Source organism: Podarcis pityusensis (assembly GCF_964106645.2).
Source record: "Podarcis pityusensis genome assembly, chromosome: 2".
NCBI lineage: Eukaryota > Metazoa > Chordata > Lepidosauria > Squamata > Lacertidae > Podarcis > Podarcis pityusensis.
Window position 1 is genome coordinate 4,010,739 of NC_138029.1, and position 23,292 is coordinate 4,034,030.

At 43.4% G+C, this 23,292-nt stretch overlaps 2 protein-coding genes across 9 annotated transcripts in view; one reads left to right on the plus strand and one right to left on the minus strand.

The window, feature by feature from the left end:
• The window catches only part of NCKAP1L (NCK associated protein 1 like), a 77,234-nt gene extending 62,553 nt beyond the window's left edge, over positions 1-14,681 (minus strand). The window contains exons 1-4 of one of the 4 annotated variants that reach the window (XM_080989713.1): positions 14,542-14,681; positions 5,853-5,963; positions 4,364-4,456; positions 1,886-1,942 (exon numbers count right to left, since the gene is read on the minus strand). In XM_080989713.1, coding sequence (XP_080845839.1) covers positions 1,886-1,942; positions 4,364-4,456; positions 5,853-5,957 — 255 coding nt within the window. In that variant the 5' untranslated portion in view covers positions 5,958-5,963; positions 14,542-14,681. Of the gene's footprint in view, positions 1-1,885; positions 1,943-4,363; positions 4,457-5,852; positions 5,964-9,743; positions 10,064-13,387; positions 13,511-13,582; positions 13,605-14,541 lie in introns of those variants that run through there. The other 3 variants (XM_080989715.1, XM_080989714.1, XM_080989712.1) reach the window with 3 other exon arrangements.
• The window catches only part of LOC308468433 (gametocyte-specific factor 1-like), a 34,283-nt gene that overhangs the window by 5,713 nt on the left and 5,278 nt on the right, over positions 1-23,292 (plus strand). For 4 of the 5 annotated variants that reach the window (XM_080990631.1, XM_080990630.1, XM_080990633.1 and 1 more), the window contains 4 exons: positions 18,712-18,838; positions 20,443-20,569; positions 21,877-21,963; positions 23,247-23,289. In XM_080990631.1, the coding sequence (XP_080846757.1) occupies positions 18,712-18,838; positions 20,443-20,569; positions 21,877-21,963; positions 23,247-23,289 (384 nt within the window). Of the gene's footprint in view, positions 1-14,697; positions 14,757-18,711; positions 18,839-20,442; positions 20,570-21,876; positions 21,964-23,246; positions 23,290-23,292 lie in introns of those variants that run through there. The other variant, XM_080990629.1, reaches the window with a different exon arrangement.

The window sequence follows — 23,292 nt, forward strand, 5'->3', positions numbered from 1 at the left end:
AGACCTCCAAAGAAGGAGACTCCACCACACTCCTTGGCAGCAAATTCCACTGTCAAACAGCTCTTACTGTCAGGAAGTTCTTCCTAATGTTTAGGTGGAATCTTCTTTCTTGTAGTTTGGATCCATTGCTCCGTGTCCGCTTCTCTGGAGCAGCAGAAAACAACCTTTCTCCCTCCTCTATGTGACATCCTTTTATATATTTGAACATGGCTATCATATCACCCCTTAACCTCCTCTTCTCCAGGCTAAACATGCCCAGCTCCCTTAGCTGTTCCTCATAAGGCATCGTTTCCAGGCCTTTGACCATTTTGGTTGCCCTCCTCTGGACACGTTCCAGTTTGTCAGTGTCCTTCTTGAACTGTGGTGCCCAGAACTAGACACAGTACTCCAGGTGAGGTCTGACCAGAGCAGAATACAGTGGCACTATTACTTCCCTTGATCTAGATGCTATACTCCTATTGATGAGGCCCAGAATTGCATTGGCTTTTTTAGCTGCCGCGTCACACTGTTGGCTCATGTCAAGTTTGTGGTCAACCAAGACTCCTAGATCCTTTTCACATGTACTGCTCTCAAGCCAGGTGTCACCCATCTTGTATTTGTGCCTCTCATTTTTTTTGCCCAAGTGCAATATTTTACATTTCTCCCTGTTAAAATTCATCTTTAATTCTGCTTACACACTATTGCTCAATCCAATTACAATCCAGTCCTGATAAAATCCCTTATACCACAGCTACAATGTTTTAACTTCAATTCATATTAACACATTTAGTAATTTATAAGTTCGCTAGTCAAGTTCTCCTTTCTTCTTCCTGTGTGAGGTATTAATCTTAATCCATTGTTCCTTTACGTCTTTGTCAAATATTATGTCCATCTTGGTTATTCCCGATCTCTGTCGTGCCTTGTGGCGCTGCTGACTTGGTGTCACGCTAGATAGATCTCTCCTCTTTTGTTCTCCAGCCCCTCTGATTGCAGCTGCAAAATTCCATTGCCATTACTTCCAGTCCCAGGAGGGGAGTCGCCTGGCACCCTGCCAAATCCCTGGCAAGTCCTCAAAGTCCAATCCGTCCTCCCCTCAGACGGGGGGGGGGGGGATTAACTTCATAGAGATTCCAAGTCTTTTAAAAATTATTCCATACTATTATGTTTTCCTCACACAGTTCAGTTTGTTATTGTAATCCATATCTATACTCCTGTCTCCCTTCATCTTCACCTGCTATATGAATTTATTTATTTATTGCATTCTCAGGGGGTTTGCCAAGTCATTTTTGTAACAAAGGATTTATAATGAAGCCGTTGGCTCCCCGCCCCCACTCCACATACTGTTTTTTAAATTGAATGAAGTCTTCTTTCCGATTCATATCTTTACAACCTTGTAGCTGTTTCAATTCAGCAGTTTTTGATCTTGTCCCATCATTTCCAGCACGCGTCTGTACATTAATCCCAAATAATCTTTAACGAACAGAAGAACCTCTGCTCTTAATGGCGTCATTGGAGGGTTACCAAGAGGCATAGTGCTTTTGCACTCAGTGCCTCCCTGCCTCCCGCATTCTATGCCAGAGCAGGAGCCAGGCACCGAGATGATCTGCGAATGTAGCCCGTTCCCACCATCCCTGGGGGGAATTTCCAGGGATAATTATCCTCAATCATCCTTGATTAACCTTTGCCAACGATCTCCCGTTGTCATGGGAGGTAACTCCATTAAGGCAGACAGGAACCGGAAGCCCCAACTGACTTTCTAAGCTGCCAATGGCCCAGCATCAAGATAAAAATATAAGGCATAATGTCCACAGTTGCATACCCTCTCAGCATTAAACTAAAAGTAATGCCCATCTGCCTTTAATTCTCAGAAGCCAACACATCCATACTTTATTCAAAAGATACTCACAATGTCAAAGTGGCACAGGGTGGCGTCCATAGTGTTCAGCAGCTCATAGACATGGTCCTAAAGAAGAAATATTAGCATTAATGAAGCTATTGGGGTAGAGAACTGGACTCCACACACTCCATTGCTGCATATCATTCATTTTTATTATTGCATTTATAGCCCACCTTTCCTGCAAGGGCCTGTACTTGGTTCTTCCCCTCCCCACATTAATACAGCAACTCAGTGAGGTGAATTAAAACTCAGAGAGAGAGAGAGGGTGGGAGGAGAGAGAGGGAGAGACTGACTGGCCCAAGGTCGCCATTATAAAATTTTAGGGGACACACACATAGCAGACACACACACTTCACATAAAGCCAATCTTTAGCCTTCAAAATGTAGGAAATATTCCCTGAGAAAAGTACACATTATTTTAGCACACAGAACAATCAAAAAGGCCATCTTGGTTCTCCTAATGACTATAAATAATTTCCTCTACAGAAGGAAATAACTTGGTGAGACCTTTCCCAGTAGTTCTTTCACTTACAAATCCTGTCTTAAGGGCATATTTGATGTATGGAGAGGGTGGGCTTATGACCAGAATTCGAGAACTAAGGTAAAAAGGCCAGACTGCCCAGGTAATACAATCAGTAAAACCTTATCAGGTATCTTGGCAGACAGGAGAACCCATACTCTCAAATTTCTGTGAGGTATGTATGGTGCTTTTAGGGTCTTCTTTGGCTAAGGGGTTGGGAAATGTCTGAAGTCTTTAAAGGTTCCTGCACACTTTGTTCTTGGGTTCTCTCACCTCCTTGGAAGGAGGGGGGTGGGACTCTGTTGCAACAGAAAAATAAAGATCTGCCTTGCTTTCACTGGATCCTGTTTCCATCCATTCTTCTCTAACTGATATAGGGGACTCAGAGTCCTTTGGGGAGTTGGGCAGCAAAAGCCAACCTCCAATTTTATACAACAGTCACCCACACCAATTTAAAACAGTCTGGTTGCAAAGATCAACCCAGCATGAAACCAATTACCTTTCCCCACTCCATGCCCCCGCAAAGCTGTATGAATCATCTCAGACTTTGCTCGAGACTGCTGCTGATGACACTGACAGATGTTTGTGTTTCTGTCCTTGGACATTAAAGATCTACCTGATTATGAATTCAACTGTAAACTCTGTGTAGCATTAAAAGAGACATGAGCACTTCATCTTTCTTTTTTAAAAAAATGTTGCTTCCATTCTTGAGAGGCTGGCTTTCTTATTAAGCACAGATGTGTGCTGCTAGCTTTGCTTATTTAGCAAATGTCCGCTGTCCACAGATGTGACTGCTTTTTCATTTTAATTCTATTTTTGTACAGTAGAATCTGTTTTCTGGTTTTATTCTGAACAGGTTTTACATTGCCAGGGGGTGCTGCTGTACCTCCACCCCCCCCCCTTGACTGGTCTAACTGGGTCGTCATGCCTAGCCCACATTCCAGGGTTATTGTGAGGAAGGACTGGGGAATAAAATGTATTTGGAAGGAGAACTGGATAAAATACTGTATCTACTATATATTTTGAAAAGTTGTTTGTTCACCATACATTTAAGTTATCATAACAAAATTTTGCACGATGGTTCTTGGGATCAAGGAACAGATTTTCATTTATGTTTGGAGGCAACTGGATGCCCTTTCAAATCAAGATGGCAACTGAACCTTTCAAAACTGCACTGATTTTAGCCACTGATTTAAAATCTGCATGGTTTTTTGGTTTCTTAGAATTCCCAAGCAATAGCAAGTATGAGACTGCTAATATAAAAATAAATAAAGTGTCCAAGTTAAAATCCACCTAGAGATAGTGTGGCATAGCAGTTAGAGGGCTGGGCTGAGACATGAGACCAGGATTCAGTTGTGAAGCTCACTGGGTAACCTTCGCCAGCCACTGTCTCTCAGCCTAACCTACCCCACAGGGTAGGTTGTAAGGATAAAATGGGGAGGAGGAGAACAATGTACCACACCTTGATCTCCTTGGAGGAAAGGTGAGATATAAATGTAGTAAGATACAAATGTGATGATGATAATAAATAATAAGAATAAGAATGTAATAATGCAGAAACCACTTGCTCTGACAACAGCCATGTCCCAAATTCTGCAATGCCAAAGTGGGAAATGCTCTGATGACCTTTTTGGCATTATGACTATTATTTCACTTTATTATAACTTACCCATCAGCTGAAATGACCACTTTTGCACAGCTATTAAAGGTGTAGGAGTCTGGTCTTCTTTTTCATCTGGTCAGCCAAGTTATTATATACAAGGAGAAGACTTCTGGCCTAGTAAAGACTCCACAAAGGCTTAGCACTCAACAGTTGCGGTCATCCCTGTCATTCACACAGAGAGGTCAAGAAAAACTACAGAACAACTGCTCTCCTCTTTCAAAAAGGTAGAAGGCTTTTCGAGTCAGACCAGGGCAAATCAATAGAAGCCTCAAAAGCAACATCTCAAATCCCTACTAACACTCACCCGGAATTCCATTACATCCACAAAGGTTTGATAATAGGAAGTGAGTGCCCGGAAAATATCTGCTTTCTCCTTGTATACTGGTCCCAAATGTTGCTGTAAAGAAAAGCAAACAAAGCATGGACAAGTATGACTGATCACCAACAACCTCATTCCTCTGGGAAACAGAGCAGAGCTTTTTCAGTAGTGGCTCCCTTGCTAGGGAATGGACTCCCTAAAGCTATCGATCTGGCCCCTGATCTTAGTGTTTTTTCCCCTACCATCATTTTAAAGAAATGAGCTTGTATTTCTTTTAATTTCAGCAGGATTTTTACAAAAACAAATTATATTTATTGAGTTTTATTAAGGCTTCATGTCCAGATATACAGTTTACTCAAGTGACAAAAACAATTGACCACAAAACAAAAATGAAACACCAACAATTCAGGTAAAATACTTGATCTGAAAACTATTGGATCCATTTTAGTCACACTCTGGCTACATTTAGGCTTACTCCTTCTGTTCATTTTTTTTAGTGACACGTGACAGCTAATTATTATCTTTTGTATGTTTGACACCACAATCCTGAGCACAATTACTAGGCAATAAGCTCCACTGAACACAGGAAGAATGAATTCAGAATAAGCTTGCATGGTTTTAGGCCTTACATCACAACTTGCTTCCAGGGCACAGGGCAACAGCGCCAAGTCTTTCCAGACTGGAACAAATACACAATGGCTACCTGGCATCTCCACATCACAGGGAGGAGTGGCCCAAGTCCTTCCTCCCCTGCTTGACACTTACCATTTATCTATGTTTTTAAAGAGACTGATCAACTCATCCAGCTTTACAAACTTTTCGTTCCTGAAGAGCAATTAATATCATCTAGGCCTTCCTCAATATATACAGGGAGATATAGTGATAGCACACATGTTTACAAGGGAAAAGTCCTATGTTCAGCCCTTGCCAGCTCCAGCTGAAAGGACCTCAGGAGGTATCAGGGCTAGAAAAGGAAAGGTCTCCTTGGAGAGCAATTGGAAAACAGCCCTTGACTAGATTCATACTTTCATGTGGATTATGAAGGGCTGGAGCTCCATGGTCAAACACATACTTTGTATGCAGAAGGTCCCAGTTTCAATTCTCTGCATTTCAAGATAGGTTTGTAAAAAGCCACTACCTGAAATCCTGCGCAGCTGCTGCCAGTCCGCATGGACAATACTAGGCTAAATAAATGGGTTGGTGGTGTGGCTCAGTAAAAGTCAGTTCCTACTACTCAAGGGATAGAACATATTTCTACCTATGCTCTATCCTAGTTAATATAATGTAATTGGAATTTGGGGCCATCAAGAAAATGCCTCCTGACTCAACCCCTAGAATACACCCAGGATGGCAGCAGTTCTTCTCATGCAGAAGTTACTCTTGTTTAAGCCAGGAGAATAGCAATGGCCACTTTCTGTTCCCAGAGAGTACAATCCCTCCAACTCCGCACTCCAGCTCTGACATGGGGTCTCACCGTGCCGCTCCGTGTGTCCAAGTTGGGAAACTTCTTGTTGATGTATTTGATAGAGGATTCCATGGTCTTCTCGGTGAAGAAGCTTGGCTTGGTCCGGGAATCCATACATGTCTGCAAAAGTCAACAAAGCTGCACTCAGAAATGAGCAACGTGCAGTGCCAATTGTGCTGCTCTATTTAACTTCTAGGGGAAGCGGGTAGCACTGTTCATCAGGAACACAGCATCCAGGGAAAAGAAAGTTTAATCCTTTACCCTACTGCAGTTGCAACACACACAGAGAGAATGCCTTTTAGTGCCAATAGGACCTGCCTATAAGAATAACAGCAGAGCAAGGGAGATGTTACAAAAGTTGGACGCCACCTGTGAACACTGCAGTCTCCCAGAATATCTAATTTCTGACTTCACTAAACTTAAGCAAGGCCTCATCTGCACAGCACAATTAAAGCAGCATCATGCCACATGAAGCAGTCATGGCTTCCTGCAAAGAACCCTGGAAAGCAGTTTGTTAAGAAGCTTAGAGTTGTTGGGAGACCCCTGTTCTCCTTACATAGCTATAATCCCCCATGTTCCCTGGGAAGAGATTGTTAAACCACTTTAGGAAACATAGTTGTAGGAAGAGAATTCAATTTGATTCAATCTGACTGGTTGATCATTGCTTTCATGATGTTGGTTTGGGATTCCTAGCTCTTTACATGTAAGAAGGCTCGGCATTCATGTCCAATCCTCCACTTGACACATTTTTTCCAATTACGGATTACCGTATTTTTTTGCCCTATAGAACGCACTTTTTTCCCTCCAAAAATGAAGGGGAAATGTGTGTGCGTCCTATGGTGCGAATGCAGGCTTCAGGAAGCTATCCACAAGCCGTGGGAGAGCTGCGCGACTTCGCGCAGCCCTCCCACGGCTTACGGAGAGCTGCCTGCACCCAGAAGCCTGGGGCGCGCTGAGCTCAGCACGCCCCAGGCTTCGGGCTTCGCGCAGCTCTCCCACGGCTTGCGGAGAGCTGCCTGTTCTGGGGGCTGGGGTCGGGGGAAGCTCGGGCTTCCCCCGCCCCAGCCCAATGCCTGGGGGGGGGAATAATTTTTTTCTTTATTCCCCCCCCCCAAAAAATAGGTGCGCCCTATGGGCCGAAAAATACGGTATTATCCTATGAGCAGCTGCATTAAAAGCTGTACCCATTTCCCTTTCCTCTAATAAGACCAGATATTTAATATGGCAAGATCATAACCAACAGCAACAGTCACTTTATTAATAAGTGGAGGTAAACAACAGGCACTCCTACAAATCAGCAGATCAGAACCACACATCAGATCCCCACAGAGACTCCAAATCCCATACAAACCATACAGAGCATACAGCCATACAGTCAACTCTCAACTCTCTCTGTAGTAGTAATAGTAATAGCAGCTTAACTAGTCACTGTCATACTGAATCTGCCAAGGTCAAGCATTCACCTCTCGGATCATACCATCCCAACCTTGTCAGTGAACCACCCATTCAAAGGACCATTCACAGCCATTTAATAAATAATAATAATAATAATAATAATAATAATAAATTTTATTTATATCCCGCCCTCCCCAGCCGAAGCCAGGCTCAGGGCGGCTAACAACAATAAAACAGTACAAAAGTACAGCATAAACAACATTCTAAAATCATTCATTATAAAATTAATTAATTCAAGCCACTGGCAACCATTGGGCCAGAGCTCCGCGAAGATTGCCGAGGGAGGGAGTCAGGCTGCGCCCTGGCCAAAGACCTGGTGGAACAGCTCTGTCTTGCAGGCCCTGCGGAAAGATGTCAAGTCCCGCAGGGCCCTGGTCTCTTGTGACAGAGTGTTCCACCAGATCGGAGCCACAGCCGAAAAAGCCCTGGCTCTAGTTGAGGCCAGCCTAACTTCTCTGTGGCCTGGGACCTTCAAGATGTTTTTATTTGAAGACCGTAAGTTTCTCTGTGGGGCATACCAGGAGAGGCGGTCCCGTAGGTATGAGGGTCCTAGGCCGTATAGGGCTTTAAAGGTTAAAACCAGCACCTTAAACCTGATCCTGTACTCCACCGGGAGCCAGTGCAGCTGGTATAGCACCGGGTGAATGTGATCTCGCAGCGAAGACCCCGTAAGGAGTCTCGCTGCAGCATTCTGCACCCGCTGGAGTTTCTGGGTCAGTCTCAAGGGCAGCCCCACGTAGAGCGAGTTACAATAATCCAGTCTGGAGGTGACCGTCGCGTGGATCACAGTGGCTAGGTCAGGGCGAGAGAGGTAAGGAGCCAACTGCTTAGCTTGGCGGAGATGGAAAAATGCCGCCTTTGTTATAGCTGCAATCTGCGCCTCCATGGAAAGGGAGGTGTCGAAGATTACACCCAAACTCTTAACGGACGGTGCTGGCACTAATTGCGCCCCTGCAAGAGATGGGAGTTGCATTTAAGAAAATAACATTGTTTTGTCAAATCCAAGATTCTAATTCAAGAGGCACTTTAAAGAAAAAAACACAGGCCCATCCATCCACAGTAATCAAATAGCAAGCTCAAATCACTCCCTAAGGTAAAATGTAAGTGATGTACATGTGGTGGAACCTGCGACAGTTTGCAGTAGAGATCATGATCAAAACCGGAAGGGGAAAGGGGGTGCCGCCAACAAGACAATTCTGTTGTAAGCTGTGATCAGATCTGCTGTTGCCCCTACAGAAAGAGGAAGCTTCAGAAAGTTCTCAGCCAACACTCACATGCAACAGGAAGAGGAACCACATGCGTGTGGTATCTCCTTGTCTGCTAAAATGCTTAGAATAGCTCCAAGGTTTCAGCTAGTGGAAGATCTATTTACGTCTTTTCAGGTCTTCTACTGAGACAAGATAAAGAGGAGCCAAACAAATGGCTCAGTTCAAAAAGTTAGATTAGCACACCTGGGTTCAAAGCCCCATGAAGATCACTGCATGACTTTGGGCCAGTTTCTCACACACCCAGGTCTAACATACCTCTGGTTGTGATGATAAAATGTAAGCTTCCCTGAGCTCCACAGAAGGGAGGAGGGCAGACCTATGCAATTTATATCCGCTCCCACATCTTCCTCTGCCTGCTGAACCTTTCTACAGCATTAATGCAACAGTGATCAAGATCACAGATACGGAGCAGTTGCCACTCCAACCGCTGGTGATATGTATTCGATGGACAAGACTAAGATGGGCAGACAGGAGATGGACCAAGGGGGGATGGGATAGTCAGGAGCACCCAAGGTTGCAGTAGATATGTGAACACTAAGGTGGCTCAGGAAAGGTTTGTGCTGGTCAAAAAGGAGTCTTGAAGAGAGGAAGGAATTGGCTGGACAAATAAAGAAAACTCTTTCTGCTGGGAGTCGAAGAAACGGCTTGATTAGCACTGATGAAAGCAAGGAAGTAGGACTGGGAACTAGAGAAAATTGGGACCGATTGCAGATCCAGAAAAAAAGTATTTTCTTTCAGAGCAGCAGTATGCAAGAATCCCTAGTTTCCTCCATTAACCCACTAGATCCACTGCCAGCTGCTTCTAAGAAGGCATCAGCAGTTGACTGAAGAGCCATGAACTCTTCCTTGGACCTTTCCCAGTTCATATTCGTTGGGGGGTGAGCATCATGCTTTCACAACTGGGATCAAAATAGGAGCTGTGTCTACTAGTCAATGAAGCCTAGGACTTCCTCAACCCAATAAAAGTAACTAGCAGCCCTGCTCTCTAGCTACCTGCACCCATGGCTGTAAGAGCCATTCTCTCTTCTTGCACCAAGCCAAGAGCAGAGCACGGCAGAGGACCTCACCACCCCTTTTCCAAACCACTAGACCCTATGACTTCCTTCTCAAAGTTGGGCACAGATCCGTTTCCCTGCAGAGAACACGAAGACCTGCCGCTGGTCACATCAGCTCCTACCTTCTTGATGTTGTACATGCGAACAAGGACCCCCTTGCCCCTCTCATTGAGGATGGTCAGCTTCTCCGCAAACTTGTGCTGATACACGGAGGGCAGAGACATCTCCCTGTTGAATTCTCAGTGCCCTCTCAGTCTTCACTTGAAGCAAGACCTCAAAACTAGAGGCGCAATACAGTGCCGTGATCTCTTCAAGGGGAAAATTTAAAAGGGGGGCAAGAGATCTGGGTGCCATGCAGTGGCCACACCCAGCAACACAAGCTGCAGAGGGCCTGCGTTGCTGCTTTCGCACTGGGGCCGGCAGCTGCACACAAGCTTGTCTCCTGACACTTCCCCCTTGAGAAGCGGTGAACGTTGCTTCCCTTTGGGGGCTGAGACTTCCTGTGGCTGGAGCGCTTAAGAAGCACAGCAGCTCTGTTGCAAAGCAGATCTGCAGATCATGCTAGTTTTGTTCTGTGGAAGCAAACCTCTTCCTGCTAGACAGTTAACTCTGCTGCTTCTGCCAAACCACACCTATTGTAAAATTAGAACTACCCTATTTTCTCCTGGTGCCTTTTTCAAGCTGGACAGCGGATAGAAATTATGGAGGTGAAGCTTGTTAACGGAGAAATCTGAGGGCTCCCTTGGACAAAAAACAAGGACACCAGCCAGGAATACCAGAGCAAAACAGCAGCCAGTAGGCTTGGTCTTTATTGAAGACTGTCGTGACAGGACTCCCACCTGCCACCAGGTGAAACAAGATGGAAGCCCTGAACAAAAGAAGACCCCAACTTTTATTAGTTGCTAACCCCCCAAAATACACCCCTAAAACTACACAACTACATCACTGATACATCACAAAAAGGAGGGGTTGCGGGAGCAGTTTGTGGAGGTAACCTGAGTATCTTGTCACCTGGCTGGTTCCTCCTTTCCCCCTCCCCATGAGTCATTTCCAGGGGACAAAGGGAGGTGGCAGTTTCTTGCCCCAGAGGGAAGAGCTGATCATTATCCTTTGTTCCAGTCGAGTTGAATCCACTCCCATATGTAAGTTCTTTGTGTCCTTGATGGTCTTCTGTCTAGGACCATCAAGGTTGGCATGCCAACCGGGCAGGGCTCCTGCGTACATGTTGGTACCCTCAAGGGCTCAAGGGATTATTTATTTATTTTTTAATTAATATTTATTAAGTTTTCAGAAAGAATAAAATCACATTAATAAACACAAAAATTTTAACAAAAACAGAAAAAAATACCCCATACAAAATACAAAGTACAGAATAGAAAAAAGTAAAAAAGGGGAAAAAAGGGGGGGGAAAGAAAAAACAGTTAAAAATAGTTCCGTCCTTTCATAACCTCTTTTAAATTTACTTCTTTCCCGGACTTCCTCATACCTCCCTCTTTTGTATTCCAATTCAGTTTGTAAACCCAGCAATTTCTTACCCTCCTTTTTAATTCCAATTCTAAATCTTGATATATTATGCCATTAGATTTTTACCTATTTGAACCTATTTTTCCATTTCTCTTAGTCTTTTTGGTCCTAATCCTTAATCTTAATACATTTGTAACTTTAAAATCTGTTCAGCTAGAAGCCACTTAACTTCAATCCAACATCACTCTAACATTCATTGATTTTGCAGTATTTCTGTAAATAGTCTTTAAATTTCTTCCAATCTTCTTCCACCGACTCTTCTCCCTGGTCACGGATTCTGCCGGTCATTTCCGCCAATTCCATATAGTCCATCATTTTCATCTGCCATTCCTCCAGTGTGGGTAGCTCTTGTGTCTTCCAATACTTTGCAATAAGTATTCTTGCTGCTGTTGTAGCGTACATAAAGAAAGTTCTATCCTTCTTTAACACCGATTGGTCGACTATGCCCAGGAGAAAGGCCTCTGGTTTCTTCAAGCAGGTATATTTAAATACCTTTTTAAATTCATTATAAATCATCTCCCAGAAAACCTTAATCCTTGGGCACGTCCACCAAAGGTGAAAAAATGTGCCTTCAGGTTCTTTACATTTCCAACATTTATTATCGGGCAAATGGTAGATCTTTGCAAGCTTGACTGGGGTTATGTATATCATTTTCATAATATTCTCTCTTAGGGCATTACATGCCGTAAACTTCATACCTGTGGTCCATAACTGTTCCCAGTCAGCAAACATAATATTATGTCCGACATCTTGTGCCCATTTAATCATATCCGATTTTACCGTTTCATCCTGAGTATTCCATTTCAGCAGCAAGTTATACATTCTTGACAAATTCTTAGTTTTGGGTTCTAAGAGTTCTGTTTCTAATTTTGATTTTTCCACCTGGAAGCCAATTTTCTTGTCCAAATTGTATGCCTCCATTATCTGATAATAATGAAGCCAGTCTCGCACTTTATTTTTTAGTTTTTCAAAACTCTGCAGTTTCAATCTATCTCCATAAGGGCTCAAGGGATTATGGCCGTCCTGGATCAAACCATCCCCTTTTGATAGTCCTTCCTACATAGAGCAAAATAAAAGTGGAACAGTGTAGATCCGATGTATGGTTGATTTTCTATGAATTTATAACAGAAACATTGTGTATGTCATGTGTGAGTGTATCTGTGTGTCAAGTTTGTACAAACTAAATGATTGGGGGTGGGTTCCTGCAACAAGCTGCTGAACTTCTGTCCATTGAGTAGCTGTTAAATACCACCAGACAAAAAAACCAGAACAGCAATGACTGATTTAATTACCCTGCTCTTGTGCTCGCGCTCTCTCTCTCTCTCTCTCTCTCTCTCACACACACACACACACCCCGTTTTGGGAAGCAGTTAAGGGCACTCACTATGAGAGTTACACCATTTTACGTTTAGATTCTTATTCCACCTTTCCTCCAAGGCACTCAAGGGTGGGCAGTTGTTGCTATTATTTACCGTATTGGCCCGAATATAAGCCACACCCAAATATAAGCCACAGCTTTAAAATTCAAGGGGGGGGGGGGGGAAATACAATACCCGAATATAAGCTGCTCTCTTAAAATTCTGCAGGCACTCACACCCGTTCCATTTTACTGTATGTCTGGTTCAGCAGCGATATCGTAAAAGCCCATTTTTGTATGGTCGCGAATTTAAGCTGTGCTTTAACTTTTCATGGTCAGAATTTGGGGGGGGGGGAGTGAGGCTTAAAAATAAAATAATTATTTAAAATAATTAAAAAATAAAATAATTATTTAAAAATAATTTTAAAAAATAGATTTTTAAAATTTAAATCAGATTTTAAAAAAATAAAATAAAATGCTTTTGGTGAAAAAATCTTTCTAAAGATAGTTTTCTATTTAAGTTACCAGTAAGTGTGAAGCAGTAAAAATGAAAGTGCAAACCTTGTGAGCAGAATACTCCACAAGTCTTGGGATCTTTGTGAAAGGATTGTGCAAGTCAGTTGCATGTCTGTGCAACTCGGACTTGAGGCAAGTGCTGAAGGCACTTCAGGGCTGGCAACCTCTTCCCAATCCCACTCTGCAGAATAGGCACCTGAATGTAGAAGCAAATCCAAAGGGTGGTGGAGGAGGAGGAATTAGTAACAGGGATCTGTAAGACCTTGGTGAGACCTTGAAGTGCTTGCCAGTCAACTAATAAGAGTTCACTGGTTCCAGGCCCTTCTTCCCAGAGCTCGCCTGACATTGTCCAAACGATAAAGTCTCTACCTGGAACTTCAGTCCTGACGTTCTCTGCTCCAGTCCTTGTTTCCCCTTTTCCAGCTTTCCACCAGCCTGTTTCTCCTCAGCCTGCTCTTTCTGCAAGCCTCTTCCAGCCCAGGCCTACCAACTGTATCTCTCCCCCCCCCCCCCGCTTCTCCAGAAAAAGTACAGCAGAACAGCTGTCCAAATATACAGTAATACCTCTGCAAACGTCCGCCTTGTCTAGCGTCCATTCCAGCAAATGTCCACAGCAAACCCGGAAGTACCGGGTTACTTCCGGGTTTGCAGCTCACACATGCACAAACACGCTAAATTGCACTTTGCGCATGTGCAGACGCACAAGCCACTCCATGCACGTGCGCAGACACAGCGCTTTGCCCTGCGTCCTTTTTGGCTAGTGGCCGGGGCTCCGGAACAGATCCCGGCTGCAAAACAAGGTACGACTGTAAACAGTTAAACTTATTAAGCCTTGCAATAATGTATTTCTAATGATAAAACCAAATCAGTAATTTTTGATATAACTGTAAAAACTACTCTGAAAATTTATTATTCCAAAAATGAAACCTTATACCAGCAAGAATGAGTCTTTCTGTTAAAAAAAACACCTCAGATCGTATAAATCTTTCACCTTTTAAAAAGAAAAAAAATTACATCAAGTCTTACTGACTAGTGATTTAAATAGATTTTATTTAAATCAAATCCACCGTTTCAAACGGCAAATAACATGGTAACTGTTGGGGAAGAAGGAAAGAACTCATATTTCTGCTATCAAGCATGGTTGTTTATTTTCTGAGGAAATATACCATATTTTTCAGTGTATAATACGCCCCCATGTGACTTTGCGGGACTCAAATTTAAGAAAAGAGGGGTGGTCCTCCAAAGTTGAGCTTTTTTTAGGGGGGAAATGCCAAAAATAGCTCCCATGACAGACCAACAATGCCACTTGCACACATCGACAAAGCAAACTATCCTCTGTTCCCTCCCCGACAAAAGCAGCAAATCACTGCAAGGACAGCAAATCAACACCAGCCCTTGCCACAGCTACCAATAACAATCTCTGACTCACAGCAGCAACCAATCCCACGTTCCCACAATGCACTACCCATGTCTGATGACCCCGAATTTTGAACATGATTTTTGAATTGAAAGAATAGTCTTACACATGGGAAAGTACAGAAGTCTTCTATCTGACTAATGTGCCAGTTCCCACCAACCGGCAAGGCACGGCTGCCCAAGGTTGCAGCTTGGAATGGCGAGTATGCAGATCCATGTGCACAAACTACTGCTCTCTCTTAATGAGGAGAGGGCCAAGGCCATGCAAATTCCCTTCCATGCTGACCAGACTTGCCTGTAGAGAAAGAGTGAAATCTATCAGGTATCTATGGCTTTAATAGGTACCTTAGTTACAATGATGTCACAAAGTTCTTCAGAAAGCCACCATCCCATTGGCTGGATTTACAGTTAAACAGCAGGGTAAGTTGAAAGCTGAGTCACTTTGGATTCAGCAGCTGTTGAAGACAGGCTCTTTGATTTGGTCAGCCCCTTATCTCAAAGCCAGCCAGCTGCAGACAAGGCAAGTGCTTCCATGTATTATCAAATAATGGGATGGGGTGTAGAAAAGGCTATCAACGAATCTGAGTCGAAAGTAAGGTCTCTTAATTTGTGTTTGTGGAGGTAAACTGAAGGACTTGGTGTTATTGTTGTCTTCCCTTTATCTGTCTTCTATCCTGGAACCCAAAGTGCTGGGCATGTGGTTCCTATGGTATACCCTCTCTTACCTAGGGAATGACTTGAGGCAGCACTGCTTAGCTTTAGCAAGGAGTTGCTTTAAACTGCACCTTGGGACACTGTATGTGGTAAGGCTTTCTGGTTGTGTTTAATTTTGTATAATTTTAATTGTGGGAGATTATCCTGGGACTGTGAGGGGACCTGATGGGGTGAATCAAGGGTTAATTCCAGCCTGAGGAAATGCACTGAGATTCAAGGACATGACTAACATGGGCCTTCAGTGGGTCTAAACTTAATTTGGAGTTTAAAATCTTCATATAGAGAAGAAAAGTAATTCATTACTATGGTTAGTGTTTAACCAGAGATGATGGCAGGATGTTTGATAGTGCGGAGAGGATTGCTAGCATCATTATTCCTGCTGCTGAGTTGGGGGGATTCCAATCCTGAAGGAGCCAGGCAAGTTTCTAGGTGAGTTAAGGGGCCCAAAGTGCAATTTTGAAGCTGGTTAGTAGCTTCTTATTTGTACAAGTTCAAAATGGAGCACAATCAGAAAACTTGACAAGGAACCAAGAGTATATAAGCCTCTAATCTGAAAAACAGAAGTTAATCCTACCCCCTGGGAGTGAGAACTTTTTTTTAGCCCCCAGGCCAGATTCCTTTGGGCTGCATTCCAGGGGTGGATGGCCAAAGGCAAAAGCAGGTAGAGCGTTAAAGGTTACTTTTCTCTCTGTCTAGTAAACTAGTTTATTCACACTTGCGCACCTCTCTCTACCCTCCATCCAGCAAGCAAGAAGCATTACCAGAGTTCCAAGGGCAAATTCCAGCCAGGAACAAGCACTAAAGGAGGCCACAAGCAGGGCTGGTTAGGGCTGTGGCCCGGTGGGTGGGTGTCACACACATCTGTGAACATTTTACAAAAGAAAAGAGTTTTATCAGAGAGCATTTTTAATCTTGAAGTGATTAATCTGCCAAAGATATAATATGTGGTAGGTCAAAGCTGGGATTCAGGAGCACACAACTACCACTCAAAAAAATCTGAACTAATCTGTAAAATCTTCAGTTTGTGGTTAAACCATGGGGCCAGCGTGTTTTTAGCTGCTTGATTGAACAAATTAAAAAGCTGAATAATTAATGTGACTATTGCACAGGAACATTACAATTAATGTATGTTTACTCAGAAATCACATTGCATTCAGCAGACTGTACTCCCAGGTTAAGTGTCAATAGGATTGCAGTTTGCAGAACCCTGAAATATTTTGTAGCATTTATTAAGCCACTTTGGGGCACTAGTGCGGGAAAGCCAGGATTAATATTTACTGAAGAAACATCCCACAAAAGTCATTGGGGTATAGGCTCTGAATATTTGATGTTGTTCTTGCCTTGATGCATCTGAGGAAGTAGGCTGTAGTCCATGGAAGTTACGCCATAATAAATTTGTTAGGCTTTAAGGTGCCACAGAACTCCTTATTTTGTTTTGTTGTGTTTTGCTGTAAGAGACGGAGGGGTACTCCTGGCAGTCCTTGCCTCAGTGTCTTCAAAAGATCTTGGCTGCCTTCTGAAGTAGGCTTTCTAGTAGTCTGGGTGGGGAATTCTAATCAGGATTTCTCTGCCACTATTGCTTGAGAATGTTTCCTGCTGAGCAGAATTGTCCTGCCCAGTGGGGTGCCCAGACTGTGTTTTCAGAGTAACTTATAAATCCTCCTTGTCCAAGGACAAGTAATTAGCAAATGCTTTGTTATCTGGAGATTGCTGCCCTAACTGTGTGATCTCTACACACAGCAACGATAGCTGACTTTTGCTACTGAAAGTAATGCTGGGTCCTCCTGTCACATTAGTATAACTCCAGCAGGCCTTATATAGTCATTCTCATTCTCTCTCTCTCTCTCTCTCTCACTCACACACACACACACACACACACACACACACACACACACACACTTATTTTTATCTACTGCATTGTAGTCCTGACATCCCTCCATAATAATAATAATAATAATAATAATAATAATTTTTTATTTATACCCCGCCCTCCCCAGCCAAAGCCCGGCTCAGAGCGGCTGTTTGCATAGACAGTGAGGCAGCACACATTCTTTCCCCCCACACCCCCCTGCAGTAATCCTGTGAGAGTAGGTAGGGCTGAGTGTGTTGGTGCCAGGTTGGGGGGGGGGCTCTTGGGTACAACTCCCTCCCATAGCCTGTCTACCTCCTTGCTGAAAAGCATAAAAAGGAAGCCCATATCACCAGGATGGTGAAAGCCAAAGCAGACTGTGAGCAGCTCCAAAGTAATTTCTTCCAGCTAGGTGAAGGGGAAATAAAATGGCAGAGGGTGTAGCGTGTCACTTACCACGATGTCACTTTACTCTTTAAAAGGCAACCCCAAATTTCCTTGTAACAGCAATGACACGGACCTTAGAACAAGGGGTCATCATTGAGCTATCAACAGCGTGTACTGCAATGGCAAAAGCAAAATCCATGCTTTGTAAGGGGGAGTATTGGGAAAAGTATTGAAAATAAATCTGACAGGACTGTAATGCCTACTATGCTAAAATATGATAATTATTATTGTATTGCTCTGTACTGTGAGGTTGGTGCATTCCCAAAAGGGCACAATACAGCTGGAAAAAATGCAAGAAAGGGGCCAATCAAAATGATAGTGCAGATGCTTATGGGGAAAAGCTATATTGTTTGAAGATACTTTCTTTAGAAAATAGGACATATAGTGGAGGCTTGAGTTATGAATGGTAGCAGAATGGTTGGCAAACATATTCCCTTGCATAATACTAGAAGTTGCCCAATTAAACTGGCATAAATATAGGAGTGACAAAGGTATTTTTCACAACACAATAATGAACAAGGATATCATTGCCAAATGTGGTGATGTGATGGTTTTATAAATGGGACTAGACAAACAGAAGTGTACCTAGGGTCCCTTGTGCCCTTGGTAAAGAGCTGTATCAATACCCCCCCCAAAAAAAACCTTTACTGTATGCCTTTGTGCTGTGGTGCAAGGATGGGAAGCTGCTTCTGCATTTGATCTCCCCATGATAGCAGTGGCATGTTGCCATATATGTCATACACTCCATAGCGATAGGTGAATTTTGTGGTGCCCCCCCCCAGCCTGTGCCCCCAGGAGAAGCCAGTTTATCCACCCACTAGGTACACCTCTGTACACTCTTACAGAGGACTAGTGGGTCAACAGCACTGGCATCAATATAAATGTAATCTCCAAATCTTTTAAACAATGATTCCTAACAAGGGAGGGCTGTTTGCCTTCATATCCTGGCAGTTGATTTTGAATCTGGCTATCAACTGCTAGAAATGGGATGCTAATAATAATAATAATTAATAATAATAATTAATAATTAATAAATTTATTTATACCCCATCCATCTGGTATAAATGGGCTAGACTAGGTTGACATGTGGTTTGATAACCAGGGCTCTTGTGCTCTAAACTAATGTCTGAAATAAGTTCAGAAGCAGCACTTCTGAGCAAATAAGCTATCTCATCAGAGGGTCAGATTCTTAGGCTTCAGACCATGTGTCTCTCTTGTATGGTTTTGCCCTGATGCTTTGTAACATCTCATTCTTAAACACTGCTAGGAGCACAGTACGCAGCCAGTCCTATATTAATTCCATGGATCCTGAACGGCTTGTCCAATGCCCTTATGATAAGAACCACCAGATCAGAGCCTGCAGGTTACCTTACCACTTGGTGAAATGCAGAAAGGTAAGAGGAGGGGGAAAAGAAGGATATTGGTAGGGTACCACAAATAACTTCTCCTCTTAAAATGGCCTTGCACATCTTGGATTTGTAGGAAATGGTTGAAGTGTGTTAATTCACCACAGAAGAATGAGCTACCCTGGCTCCTATGGGTGAAAGCAAGCAGAAATCTAATTACCACTTTGTTCATTGGCTCCCTTTTCAAAAGCAGAGTAAGTTAGCTCTGATCTGAGGTTATGTGACATGTTGAACATCCAAACAGATGTAAACAAGTTCAAACAAAATTGCACAATGAAGCCATTTGAGCAAGTCTAGAGTCTCCTGTTTGGTACACATGTTCTTCTATTGGAAGGACTCTTAATTTTAACAATTTTGTTTTTGTGACCTTGCAGCGAGATACTGTGTGGTTTTTAATTCTGATAACATGCCCCGTGATAGCATCTTGGTATCACACCTATATCAGTGTGACCACCAGAGTTGCACAGCACCAGCAGAGTAGTTTAGCAAAGCTTCAGAGCCCTTTTGAGCTGTCAGCCTTTCCAGTGAAGGAAACTCCTTGACCACAGCACAGTTCAGTGTAAAGCGTTTTATTGCTTCAAGACACAAGACGATTCAAACACACTATATACATAAAGTTAAGAGATGCTCGTGCATCATAAACTATGCTATAGTAAGTTGGTCTTAGAAATTAAACTGAAGAGATTCAACTATACAAAGAGGTCCACATTTGAGGAGAGATGCACCACTGCCTTTTGCTGCTGAATGCAGCCTTGGTTTTATAGCTGGCAATGCACAGACACACATTCTTTGGAGAAAGGGAGATGGAGGAGTCCTGCCAAAGGCCTGTGGCCTTGAACTGTTTCCAGAGGCCCACCACAGCTGGCATCCTAACTCTGAACAGAAATCAGACATGGGGGAAGACGCAAACCAAGCAGTTAGTGCAATTCTGCACATATTTGCAAATTACACCAGCACTCCATTAATCCTCTCCTAAGTAAAGTCAATACAGATTTAGATATTCTAGCCCTCTAGAGAAAAGCAGTCCTAAAAATAAAAAAGGAACTATTCTTCACAAAGTCCACAATGGTTTTTCTGGGGTGGGGGCTTACTAACTGGCACATCTGTTCATAGTGAAAGGACGTGTCCAAGTGGGATGTGGAGTAAAGAATCATTAACTTAACTGTTGTTGTTGTTGTTTTTCAAAAATACACCCTTCGTTTAATCCAGGAGTGGGGAACCTGTGACCCTCTAGATGTTGCTGGACTCCAACTCCCACCATTCCTGCACATTGACCAGTGGCTGGGGCTGATGGGAGTTGAAGTCCTGCCACATCTGAACAGGTTCTTCACCCCTCTGTCTCCTCTCTGTGAATAGGACTGACCAGGTAGCGAGGTCTTGTAGGAAAGCCATGGTGGATCCAGTGAAGAATGCTGGGTTCAATTATTCTACTACTCTTCTCTAGAGAGGAATAGAATCTATAATCATCCCATATGAAGCCAACATGGATTAAGTGGGCATGTTATCATTGTAGAGAACATCCCCTTTCATTCTTGAGTGCTGGGTGGGTTTGATGGAGGCCTAGCTCTGCACTGTTAACGTCTTTTTTCCAGAACAACCAAAAGATCGCCAGAGAGCTCGCAACATGCCCCTACAACGCCCGTCACAGAGTTCCAAAGCAGGAGTTAAAATTGCACATTGCAACTTGTGAGAACAAAGTTTCTCCAGAGGTCTTGGAGGGTAAGAGAATTGCTCCTGTCTGCTCTAAAACCCAGTAGAGCATGCTGTGTGTATAATATTGATGCTGCTGGTGTAAGAAAACTTAATAACTTGCTATCTGTAGCAAAGCTCTGGGCACTCTAGGCTGGAGATACATGCTCTGATTGCACTGCATACTGAGCATTCAACTGGTTGTAAAAGCTGGGCTGAAAGAAGTAATGAATGGATTATACTGAGCAGGGTGGGTGTAATAAGCAGTATTCAGGTGGGGGGAGTGACTTGGCTGAGTGCCAGTCCATTTTCCTGAAGTGTGTGATGTAATGGAAGATGGGATTAAAATTCAAAACTAACTTGATTGAAGTACTTACTGGTCAAACAAGTGAAGGGAGAAGTGCTGTAAGGTAAGGATCTAGGCATTATGTCACAAACTATAAAACAGGAGGATGCAATCTATACATGAAGTAAAGGCAGGCCTGTAGAACTACATTACAAAATTGAAAAAGAATGAATATTGAAGGATGTCTGTGTTTCAGTTCATGTAGCATTTTTGAAAGTGCAAATTGGGTAGATTTGCCTTGAAATTCAAACTGAATTGAATTTATCACCATTCCCTAGCCGGAAGGAGCAGCCCTTTATGAATGTGGGGAACAGGTATGTTCCAGCTTAAAACTCTAGTATACAATGTAAACCATCCACTAAAAATGGTTGTTTATACTTGATAGCCTAAAATAAAACTTCATATATGAAAACTGGGATATTTTGGTGGTGATAGCTATACACACAAACCACTGGTATAGCCATAACTCGCTGTATTCATGCATTCAAAAGAGCCGGTGAGGGTTTAACTTGGAGAGGGGCACCAGGCATCTTTACCCCAGGCTTGGGCCCTAGGTTATGGGTGCCCAGTGTGCATGACGTCATGACATCACATGCAGTGTGATGTCATGTTACATGCGCACGCCCCGGCCTGGGAACCTGACTTCCAGTGCCACTGGAAGCCAGGTTACAAAGCCTCTGAGATGCTGTTTGAGGCCTTGCGTGACCTCGGAAGTTGCGTCAGGGGCCCTGAAGTATGGGTGCTAAGCACCCACAACTAAAATTTTGTGGGTGCTCAGGCAACCAGAGCCCCCTATAGTTGGCAACCCTGACCCCAGGTATGCTCACTCCACCCCTGGCCTCCCCATGTTTAAGCAGGAAAGTCTGAAAAGATGCACTTGATGTGAACACACAAACACAATATCAAAGCATGGAGCAGCCATCTCTGAAACTAGAACTAACTTCCAAAACCAAGATGCCTTAACTTTTTTCTTTTCTTAATACTTTGACAGTTACTTCAAGCAGAGGTGATCCAAAGAACAGAATCAAAGAGGTGACAGCCTGGCAGTGCCCCCCTCCAGAAGAAGACTGGGAGGCTGGTGAGTTGTTGTTGTTTTTCTTCCACTTGTGCAAAAACACACTTTCCGGGTTGCACCACACCCTGGCTGAATTTGAGTGTGCTTGGCTTACTAAAAGAAAGCTGCATTTAGAATATTCCCCCCCCCTCCCACCCTTCTAACATGCTTAACCTGGAGGCACCAGCTTGGCACTTTTGTAAGGAACTGGGCCTCTTTGGCAGAATTATCATGCATGAAGAAGCCCTGCTGAATCGGACAAAGTGTCTAGCATCCTATTTCAAACAGCGGCCTGCTAGATGCTGCCGGAAATGATGACAATGGCACCTCATCCAGTGTCTGTCCCATGTTCTGCCTCAGAACATGAAAGTTTACCAGAGGAAGAAATTGAAAAGTTCATTGTCCTGGTCAGATTGTTCCGAATTATTCTAGTGACCTGCTGCTGAGGAGGCAGAATGCATAGCTTCTTGTAACTTTTATTAAAGCATTGGAGCAGTTTATTACATAAGGGCAATACTATAACAAGACGGCCCCTGGTCCATGGGCTTGCAATCAAAATGACACAAGTTATAAGGAAATACATGTGGACTCCAGAGGAAAACAAATAATATAATCTCAGGCTTAAATTTTTACCATATAGCATAAAGGTAAAGGGACCCCTGACCGTTAGGTCCAGTCACGGACGACTCTGGGGTTGCGGTGCTCATCTCGCTTTATTGGCTGAGGGAGCCGGTGTACAGCTTCCAGGTCATGTGGCCAGCAGGAGTAAGCCACTTCTGGCAAACTAGAGCAGCGCACGGAAACACATCGTAATTATTAAATGACCAGCTGAAATCAAAATGGTTATTGGAAAGAGGGTCTCAACAGGGCTGGTCTCCCCAAAGAGCTTAATAGGAGTAGCTCTGTTTTCAATGTCTGCTCTGGTACAGCCTAAGAACTGAAGTCTAATTTTGTTTTCTTCTGTCCTCCCCATTACCTTGTTAATCACAGTATAGTACCTGCAAAAATGTAGCTGATTTATAAATAGAATAATGCTGAAGTAAGGGCAAATGAGGGTGTTACAACCATTTGCGGGCCCAGAGCAAATCTGTAACTTTTCTTCAAGGAAACAATTCATACAGGTATTCCAAAGAACATCAGGAAAACCCCACTGCTCTGAAGTGTCACTTGATCCAATTTAGACTTTCCTGAAAGCCCATCCAATCTGGAGTCTGAGTACTCCTGTAATATGCGAGTGACTATGGCAAGGGGGATGAAGTGCCCCATTATGAGAACTCTGCCTAATGATTTTGTTACTCTCTCCTAAGATGCTGCTGAATATCCTGCTCCTCCTTTTGTTTTTGGCACCAGGTA